At 41.9% G+C, this 11,148-nt stretch overlaps 1 protein-coding gene across 1 annotated transcript in view; it reads left to right on the forward strand.

The window, feature by feature from the left end:
• The window catches only part of MRPL17 (mitochondrial ribosomal protein L17), a 58,625-nt gene extending 49,537 nt beyond the window's left edge, over positions 1-9,088 (forward strand). Inside the window, exons 2-3 of the mRNA XM_069637663.1 lie at positions 2,778-2,846; positions 8,722-9,088. Of these exons, the coding sequence (XP_069493764.1) occupies positions 2,778-2,846; positions 8,722-9,015 (363 nt within the window). The 3' untranslated portion in view covers positions 9,016-9,088. The remainder of the gene's footprint in view (positions 1-2,777; positions 2,847-8,721) is intronic.
• The last annotated feature ends 2,060 nt before the right edge of the window (positions 9,089-11,148 follow it).

Consider the following 11,148-nt stretch of genomic DNA (forward strand, 5'->3'; position numbering starts at 1 on the left):
CAGCTGTGGCTCCTATAGACCCTTGTCGATGCTGAATCAAGACAGTAAGATATTGACTGCTGTCTTAGCAAATAGACTGAAGAAAGTTATTGGCAAACTAATACACCCGGATCAAACGGGCAATGTCCCAAATAGAAATATTACAAAAACCCATAGACGACTTTATAGAATTATTGAGAGCGGCCGTGACAATGATGATGAAATGGCAATTGTGTTTTGGACGCGATTAAGGCCTTCGATTCAGTTAAATGGCCATGGCTGCTTGCAGCCCTGGAATGCTACGGGTTAGGGCCTGGATATGTAAGGTGGGCCAAAATATTATATAGCAAACCTCTGGCTAGGGTTAAGACGGGATCTGTGATATCGGGAAGGTGGCAGCTCAGCAGGGGCACCAGGCAGGGTTGTCCATGGTCTCCAATGCTCTACATATTGGCCCTGGAACCCCTAGCAATATACTTGAGACAGCAATATGACACCATAGGCATCGAGGTGAAAGGGGAGCAACATCTGATCTCCCTATACGCAGATGACATCCTACTGTACTTGCGATACCCAGAGGAAAACCTCCAGTATATGTTAGAAGTGCTGGAGAGTTACGCTAAATTATCCGGTATAGCGGTGAACCCCCAGAAGTCCAGTATGTTCCCATTAGGGGGGTACATAGGGATTCCACCCGAGAGATTGCCTGTATTACAAGTACCATGGGCGGTCAGCACATTTCGGTACTTGGGGATAAACATATACCACACTGTGGAAGAGGAGCATAGGCGCAACACAGAAGTAGCCAATGGAAAAATTGAGAAGTGCATGCAATTCTGGGCAAAGTTGCCCTTGCCAATGATGGGGCGGGAGCAATGCTAAAGATGGTGGTTCTGCCAAGGCTTTTACACTACTTTGGGAATATACCGTACCTGATTCCCAAGAAGTTCTTCACCAAACTGAATAGCATGTGCAGGGATTTTTTATGGCATGGCACGCGGAATAGAGTGGCGTTGTGGAAGCTACAGAATTTTCATGACAGAGGAGGGATAAAATTGCCTAACTATGAGGTGTATTACGTGGCAAGCCAGTTGCAAGATGTTGCCAAATGGCTCTCTGATGAAGAGACCTCGGAATCTAGGTTATTTGGGCGCGATTGTGCACCATTTTACCTGATGTGGGTGCCCAGGGCGGAAATGATGGGGCGCCCTAAGATGATGCTACTAGGCTGGAAGATGTGGCGTAGGGCATGCCAGATGATGGAGAATCCGTCTCCATGCTCTCCGCAGGTACCATTGGTTGCATTAACAGGGGAAGATGTGCAGCTACGAATGGTAATCAGGAACCACTGGGAACCTGTTGGGGTGGCAACAATGGGTGACATTTGGCGGGAAGACTCTAGTATTGCTTTTGAAGGGCTGCAGGAAAAAACTGGGTTGCACGAGGGCCAATATATTACACATTATAGAATGGTGCAGAGAATTAAGAGAATATGGCCTGAAACTGTGCTGGAGGAGGAATCGGATGCCACCATAGACATGATATATGACATAGCAGAAGGGGGCCACGTGATTTCCAGAATATATGAAATTCTGATGTTTAAAGTGGGGAAGGAGGTCACGCAGTAAGACTGGATTGGGAAACGGAAGTTGGAGCCCCGATGGAGGATGGAGGATGGAGGATGGGATGTGGGAACGGGCGTAGGGATATCATAAGAAGGTATCTAGAAATGCGAGACAAACAGATTCAACTGTATATAACGCATAGGGCATACATGACACCTTGGAGGATATCAAGGTTTGAGAACGCAGGACAGCAGGCATGCCCCAAGTGTGATGAGGAGAACGCGTGCATGATGCATATGTTCTGGTCATGCCCGGTCATAGAACGCTTTTGGAGCGAAGTGAAAGGGAAACTTGGGGAAAAAAAGGGGGTCAAGCTTGTAGTGGACACAGTGTGGGCCTGTTTGTTGGGAGGGGTCCCAAGATCGCAGAAGCTCAAGCATGTGAGTAAGTTGAAGGATCTGGCTTATGTGCTTGCGAAAAGGAGAATTGCCATGGGATGGAAGACATGCCACATGCCAAATGTGGAGGTGTGGTGGATAGATTTGCAAAAATGGGCGGAAGCAGAAACCATGGTGTGGCAAGAAGCGAGCAACCCTGGGGGGTGGGGGGGTGAGACTGAGTCCCTGATGGCCTGGAGATCATTGATAGCCGAGCTGTTTGGGGCAATAGACGATCCCGGCAGAACCCGAAGAGGGGGAGACCGTACCACAGGATGCAGAAACAGAATGTTTCAAGTAATAGACTCGTAAAGGGGGGTGGGAGAAGGGAAGTAGTGGTTAAAAGTTAAGAAAGTGTAATGAAACTGTTGAAATACACACTATTTGTTTGGTTTGTATTGTTTGGTTGTGTTTATAACTCAATAAAATGTTTAAAACAAAAAAAACTGTCAGGAAATGAAGATGTTCAACTAGACCAAAGACAGATATGTGATTTATACAGTATGCATCTTGTTTACAGTTGAATATTTTCAATAAAAAATGTCTGGACTGAAAAAATAAAGTAGGACCTCCACACCCCAAACCCAACAAATCCCCTCTCCTATTCCTCCAAGCTGTGATCCAGTGACTACTCCCCCATTTTTTATAAGTTATAAGCTGTGGTCCATTGAACTTCCACAACCTGTGCAGCAGATTTGGATGCTTGTTCTGATGCATCTCATGTTGCCCAAATCTGAACATGTACCTTTCAAAAAGTGAAGCAATGACACTAAATTTGTTTTTGTCCTCCTTGCAGCTGATAGACTATGGAAAGAAAGGCGACACAGATGAGAAAGCCATGAGGATGGCCGATTTCTGGCTCACGGTATGTTGGTCTAGTAACTGGCAGTGCACAAAAAGGGAGTGGTTGCTGCAATAATGATCACAGCACAACTCTGAATAAGGCCCCTAGTCATCAGCTGCTGCCAAAATAGAGGGGTTCCAGTCTCATTTCCCCCCCCTGCCCATAATACCATATAATGTAAGTAAATCTGATTTGGTTACATACATTTGTTGTTTTTGCTGTGCTGGTCTTTAAGGTAATATTTCAAGAATCTGCATTGTTCATAAGACACCACTAGGCATTGGAGCAGTTGTTTCTCCACAACACCAGATGCAAAAGTAGGTTCTAAACCCGTGGGAGCAGGAGTGTGGATGCCTTGGGGACTGGTGTAGCTTGGACTGTAAGTCTACAGAAGAAGGTATAGCCACGCCACGCCAGGCACTGGTTCTGGGGGACATGGAGGGTCCCTACTTGCATTGAAGTAGCATTTTCCCTATGTTTAGATATTGCCCCTCTGACCACTAAGCCAGGGACACTACATAATTTTAATCCTTCCCAGAGTACTCCATCAACCCCTTCTCTGCGTTTCTGTGGGTTCCAGGTAGGTTGTGACCTGCAACTTTCTAGGTATGCCCACAAGGGTGCCTAAACTGTTGGTAGACCAGATTCCTGGTGCCCCACATTAGACTTTGACTTTGTTTTTGACGTCATGATTCTTTATGCTGTACAAGGTCCTTTATCATAGAATTAGTTGTGCTTTACTTTGCCATATGCTTGACTTCTTGCATTGTGGTATGTTTGTTTTCTTTACCTGATTTCCAGCTCCAAGTGGCCTCCTAGGAGGCATACATGTGCTCTTTAAAACATTCAATACAATACCCGGCATAGTCTAGCAGGGGTAATAACAGCCATATTGGTGGTTCTTGGATAAAACACAATCTTAGTATTCTGAACTACTGTTTTCCCACCGTTTATCACAGTCATAAATCAGCCAATTGGCCACTGCTGGCATCGGTCCTTGAATCTTTCTTCCATTGTAGCACTTTTCTTCACTTCGATAACCAAGTCCTCTTTTACACCCAAAACATGTAGCTTTTATTCCTGCTGTCCCTCTTTCCTACCGTAATGACCCATGAATGGGAGTATAGTTTACAGATGGCCTGCTCTACTTGTCTCATTTATACCACAGAACCCTTGGTATAGCAAACGTGCAGCTGTCAAACTCTGTAGTCCCCTTTTCTGCTGGTCTTGGGGTCTTGCCTGGCCACACTGATTACCCCACCATCCCTTTCTGATGTCTCTTGTTTTTACAATCCTGAATGCTTTGTTGTGACCTCTGTAACTGTGCTCTTCCTTCATGCAACTTGCTTTACTTGGTACTTCCATGACTGTAACATGCTTCCATCAACCATGTTTTTGTTGAGCTACATGTTTTAGTTCTTGTCGTTTAACCACAGTGCTGGAAAACTGTTATGAGAAATCTATCAAAAAACAATAACATGCTGACCTCTGCATTTATTCTGGTATAACTATCCTAGAATGTGTCCACAGATCCATAATGGTATGTCCTACCCTTTTGTTGTCCAAATACGTTCACCTTTCATACAGGCTATCCTAGATCTGGCAAAAATGAAAGGTGGAGGGGTGCGCACTACACTGTTTATTCCTTTAGTGATCAAAGTCTGTAGTTTCTTAAGCTTTAGATACAATGCTGGAGCTGCCAGTCCAAATCGGTCCCGTTGCACAAGGACCTAACGTAAATGTAAAAAAACAAACAAGGTGGCTACACCTTATTAGAAATGGCGCTTCTCAGTTAGCCCCCTAGTTAGGGTTGCTGCAGGTTTCAAATGAACATTTCGCAATAAGTTTGTTCAAGGCTTTATATTGAATTCAAAAAGGATTTTTTGTAACTGGATATGTTTTATTCACATTCCTGTTATTTTCCTTGAAATTACGTTATTTTTGTAAATTCTAAATTGAGTTTTCATCTCGGGTTGCCAACAATATACAATTGCCAATGCATTTCGGATTAACCTTCTTCAGGGCAGTATATAGGCAATATTTAGTTCAATATGGCTCACATTGCATAAATGTCATACAATTCTTCATTATTGCCAGATTTGTAAACAATATCAATTATATTGAACCAGTAAAGAAACACGTACCATTTTTTGTGTAGACACAATCCATGCGCCCCATGGTAGAAGGAAAACAAAATAAAACAAAACAAAAGCGTGCTTTAGTTAGCTTGCAAAATGGTGAGTACTGTCTACATTACTAGACTTAGTGTGAATGCAGGTCCTACCTGATTATATGATATTTTCTTTATGGATGCGCATACAAACAGTACCCCTGTATGGAGAGAAACAGACTTTAGCAAGTCTTGTTCGTGTGGCTAATATCTGTACACAGATTCCTCTTAGGTGCCATCTCTTACCGTGTGTCTGCTTGCGGGTTCTGCAAAAGCCGAGTGACCCGCATTTACGCATGCTCGCGCTGGCTTCGTATTGCTTTTATTAGTCTCCATGGAGGTGGTGCGAGGCGTCGTGGTCCAGCTGGAGCACGTACATCCCCGCCCCGGGCGTGCGTCCTGGGGCGGGGATGTCTTCATGGAGACCAAGTTCTCTGGGATGCTAGTGTATGGGCTGATAACGCTCGTGGAGTTCAAATTAGAGACGGAATACATACTGCAGAACCAACATTGGCAACAAAAGTTAAATCTATGGATCAGGTATATCGACAATATTTTTGGAGTATGGAAAAGTACCGAGGAGGATCCATTAGTATTCTTTGAATACCTAAATAGTAAAGATGCAAGGATTCAATTCACACATGAGTACTCCCGGGAAAGCATCCACTTTTTGGATGTAAAGATCAACATAACCAACACAGGATACCATACTACTATCTTTCGCAAACCCACAGATCGGAATAACCTGCTCCTACGTCTGTTTTCACCAACCGAGTCTTATCAAAAACTTGCCTTACAGCCAAATGCTTCCAGTTTAGAGATTGGTCAGTGATCCAGTGGACTATGATATTGCCATCAAAGAAATGGGTAAAAAGTTTCTTGACCGAGGATACTCAGAGGAAGAAGTAAACGCAGCCAAATCACGAGTAGCAACTCAAAGTAGGGAAGACTTGTTGAAAGTGAAGACTAAACAAGATGACGCTCCTCCACTTGTATTTGTGTCCAAATATTCCCAACAGAGCAATCAAATCAAATCCATCATTAAAAAACACTGGAACACATTACTGTGCGTCCAACGTGTTGAACATTTGTTTAAAGAGGTCCCCACATTTGCATTTCAGCGGAGCCAAAATTTAAAAGATAAGCTTGTTAAAACCAAACCAGCAACTAAGAAGAAAATCACACAACGCATTGGCACATTCCCCTGTCTGGGATGTAGCAACTGTTGATACATAATGAAAGGTGAATCAGTGAAACATCCACACACGGGAGAGACAATTAGATGCAAAAGCTTTGCTACGTGCGACTCCCAAAATGTGATATATGCCATTAAATGCCCGTGTGGTCTATACTATGTGGGCCAAACACTCAGGGTGGCCAAAACCAGATGGAATGAACACAGGTCCTGCATAAGGAATAACAATCTGAATTCAGCTGTGGCCAGACACTGGCATGATAGAAAACACAACTTGGCCCAAATTCAATTTGTAATTTTGGAGGTGGTAGAGAAAAGAGATCCACACGAAAACTTCCAGAAAAGGATGGACCAAAGAGAAACCTTCTGGATTGATTGACTGAGCTCATTGACACCGAAGGGGCTAAATGAAGAAATTAACTATGTGTTTTCTGTAAAAATTGGTGGTTTGAACAATGTTTGCTTGTTGTGCTTTGATCAATGTAATTTTGCTTACTCCAGTTTTTAAGTCTGCACATTGCTTATCCATGATCTTTCCAGTCCTAATTATCTGAACTTTCCGATCCTGGGACACGGCACCCCTCATTAATTAGGGGCAACGTGTGTTTGACTCTAGTATTATAGACTTTTTGCTTTCTACAAATATCTAGTAATAGCATATACCTAGCCTATTTTGTATTTCATTCTTTACTATAACACATAACCCCACAACAATATGGGGGATCCTGTCTTTGCAACCCTTGGAACAAATCACCCCCATGCATCTCATGGTAGTGGGGGACATGTGTGTTGTTTTACAATATGCTTTAAAATTGACGCGTACCAGTTTGAGCATACGAGTCTGGGAGCAGTCTGTTAATGCCTGAGATTTCGTCTTGGCCCACATTCACAAGCTGTATTCTTAAACACTCCTCATGTTACACCACTAACACGAGGCTAACTGACACCATTTCAACAGCACTTCACTCGTACTCCACAAGCGTTATCGGCCCATACACAAGCATCCCAGAGAACTTGGTCTCCATGGAGACATCCCTGCCCCAGGGCGCACGCCCAGTGGTGGGGCGCGAGGCGTACGTGCTCCAGCTGGACCACGCCGCCTCGCACCATCTCCATGGAAACCAATAAAAGCAATACGAAGCCAGCGCGAGCACGCGTAACTGCGGCTCACTCGGTTTTTGCAGAACCCGCAAGCAGACACACGGTAAGAGATGGCACCTAAGAAGAATCTGTGTACAGATATTTGCCACACGTACAAGACTTGCTAAAGTCTGTTTCTCTCCCTACAGGGGTACTTTTTGTATGCGCTCGTATACGCATCCATAAAGAAAATATATAATCAGGTAGGCCCTGCATTCACACTAAGTCTAGTAATGTAGACAGTACTCACCATTTTGCAAGCTAACTAAATCACACTTCTGTTTTATTTTGTTTTCTTTCTACCATGGGGCGCATGGATTGTGTCTGCAAAAAAAATGGTATGTGTTTCTTTACTGGTTCAATATAATTGATATTGTTTACAAATCTGGCAATAATGAAGAATTGTATGACATTTATGCAATGTGAGCTATATTGAACTAAATATTGCCTATATACTGCCCTGAAGGTTAATCCGATATGCATTGGCAATTGTATATTGTTGGCAACTCGAGATGAAAACTCAATTTAGAATTTTCAAAAATAACATTTCAAGGAAAATAACAGGAATGTGAATAAAACATATCCAGTAACAAAAAATCCTTTTTGAATTCATTATAAAGCCTTGAACAATTTTTTTTGCGAAATTTTCATTTGAAACCTGCAGCAACCTTATATAGGGGGCTAACTAAGAAGCGCCATTTCTAATAAGGTGTAGCCACCTTGTTTTTTGTTTTTTTATATCCTAGATTTGGCCACATCTGACTGCCCCCACCCCGGCTTGGCAGCTTCGAATTACTATTTGGGAATTTGCCCGTTTAGGACCAAGGATAATCACATTTACTTTAATCATTTTGTCTCTCCTGCCTTTTTGTTACCCACAACATTCACATTCTCACACATACTAACCTTGGACTAGGCCACTTTCTGGAGTCAGCTTGGCAGTCCCAGAATTACTATTCATTGAATTTATTTGGCAGATCCATAAATGCAGTGCAGGTATTTCTTCCTATCTGCTGTAATTGCCCATGCATACTCTCAAACCCCTCACACATCAAACACTACTTGATCTCTAGCCTAGAAGTCTCCAAAACTGCTTTAGAATACCAATTATTATATTAATCCAACACACACTTTTCTTTGCTTTATCTCTAGAGCCACATTAATACAAAGCACCCCCCTGCCTCTGACCCCATACCTGCGCTTGCACCCTCCTTCCCGGAATTCTTTCCACCATACCTTACTTTTGCATTCCCTCCCAGCAGACAGTCGGCCTTTCCAAGGCAGGTGCACAATATGCCATGGATAAGGATTGTTGCTTTCAAACTTCTACAGTGGTGATTCAGTGCAATACAAAAGCATAGTAGCATAACATTAATTTTCTTCTATTTCAGGAGAAGGATCTCATCCATAAGCTCTTTAAGATGCTTGTTCCACGCTACTCCTTGCAGCAGGCTAACTACACAAGTATGTACCAGATCCCCAACCGAGAAAACCTCGACAGGGCGAAGATGGCAGTAATTGAGTACAAAGGGAACCCATACCCACCCCTCATTGTGAAAAAAAGGGACAGTGAGAAGACTTTACTGAACCAGCTCCTGAAGGGCTACCGTGAGGAGAGACTGAGAAACTTGAAAATAACAGAAGGCTGTGCAAAACTTGAAACGCAGGCTGGGACTGCTGTGTAGCCTACCTAACAAAACAAGAAGTTCATTTTTTCACTGTAAACCAAAATAAATGCATGGGCACTTGTGTAAATTGCTTCTGCTGTTAAAGGCCTCATATTGTGCATTAAAATTAGTGCTGCCTCCTGCAGCCGAAAGAAAAACTTCTTCTTACGATGTAAGGTTTCACATCACTGATTAATATTCGGGTGAATGAGGCCATGGCAAAAATCCTTCTGCTCCTATTTGATATTTTGAAGTACGATTTCTCAGGTTGAACAGCTTGTTCACAGGTTAAGCAATTTGAAAGTCACATTCCAGCATGCAAGGCATTTTTTTTGCTTGTAGTAAAGTCTGATGCCGGAATGTGACATTGTGACTGACTTCTTGTAGAGTTGCAGCTTTACTGCTGAGAAGATGAAGATGTGACCAACCATTGTAAAAGTTCCCTCCAGCATCACCAAGAATGCCCTGTGTGGTGTTGGCCATCTGCCCACAGAGCCTCCCAGGAAAGGAAAATATTTGAATCCATTCCCCCAGTTTCTCTCCCAGTCTGTTTCAAAGATGAAGTCTTTAAGTTATGAAGAGGGCCTGCTGACCTTGTCAGTTTGTAGGGTTTCACCGACTCCCTTTCAACAACATTAATGCCACCCTTACAGATTTGCAACGCATATTTGGGCCATGTGCTCAAATTGATGTTTTTAAACAAACCGACTTAAGGAGACAGTGTTCTTTTGAGGTCCTTTTCCTTTTTTTTCAGCCATTTCATGTTCTGGTTTAAAAAAAAATGTTTTATTTGTTAATGGTTCGTAAAAGAACCTTTACAAACAAAAATACAGTAAAACAATCCACATAAAAAATGTTTGTACACATATATATATAAAACAATCATGTTTGCATTCATGTAGATACAAGCTGTCATAATAGATAAAAGAAAAAAACCTAAAGACATATAGTTCCTAATTACAATGAATGTTTTTCCAGTTCACTTTCTATGTGCTTTAGCAACCAAACAAGCGCATAAATCAAAGGTCGATGATTTCCATTCATCATTCTAGCCCCAAAAAGCTTCCAAGCAGTCTTCAAAATCAATGTTGGCAAAAGTAACAAATTGGTTCTCTCAGTTTTGAAGTGAGGGCAGAATAACACTAAATGTTTCAATGTTTCCACAGATTAATTGCATGGTAGAAAACGACATTTCAACAAAACCTAGTCACCCTTAGCCTTATTCCAATATTTAGTTCTTTCCCTTGTATGATATTGGTTAAATTTAAACCACAAAAAGTTTTCTGGTGTGCTTGCACAGTAAAGACTCCAGATAGCTATATCGAGGAACTTTTTTTCCGTAAATCTAGCATACTCAGTGTAGGAATTATACGTTTTTATTTCCTCAAGAGTTTTACACCAATCGTACTCGAATAATTTCTTTTTTTGCATAGCCCGGTCTTAAACACAAGTCATTGAGTGTTATGTTCACATTGCTCAAAATAGCTTGCATTTCTCTGTGAAATGAGTTAAGAGGGGACATTATTCGTCGATAGAATCATTTTCAGATCTTGATATAAAGAGTTAGTTGGAGGAATGCACATTTTGGTATAATTGTCTCCATTTCCTTCTAGAAGAAAGCAAAATAAATCCTAACTCATGTCTTATAATGCTATTGGGCAATGCCAGTGGGAGATGCAGAGCGTATTTTAGAAGCTGTCCTTGTAGTGAATCTAGGCAACTATTCATGTCCAATAAACATATATCCAAAGAATAGAGGAGGACACTCTTTGACCTTTTAGATTAAAGAAATCGATCAGAGGCACCAGGGAATATTTGCAGTATTTCATTAATATTATTTTTAACTGGGAAAGAAGAGGTCTACCCCTTAAGAGGTCCGTCCAGAGCTTAATCGAATTCCTATTTGAGATGTAATACCCCAGATAAATGGTATCTGTAAGCTGCGGAATTGTTGTATTTACTATTTCCCAGTGATATTGTTTAGTCTTTTTCTTTGATCCGAATATCATGATGGCTGTTTAGTTGGTTTTGGACTAAGGTTGTGAGCTCTAGCAAATTCTTCAAATAAATCCAACTTTGTTTGGAGACCAGCTTGAGTAGGGTCAAAGATGATAATATCGTCAGTAAGGCTAACCATTTTAAACGTAATGA

The sequence above is a fragment of the Ambystoma mexicanum genome, chromosome 14 (assembly GCF_040938575.1).
Source record: "Ambystoma mexicanum isolate Mex_15411 chromosome 14, UKY_AmexF1_1, whole genome shotgun sequence".
Lineage (NCBI taxonomy): Eukaryota > Metazoa > Chordata > Amphibia > Caudata > Ambystomatidae > Ambystoma > Ambystoma mexicanum.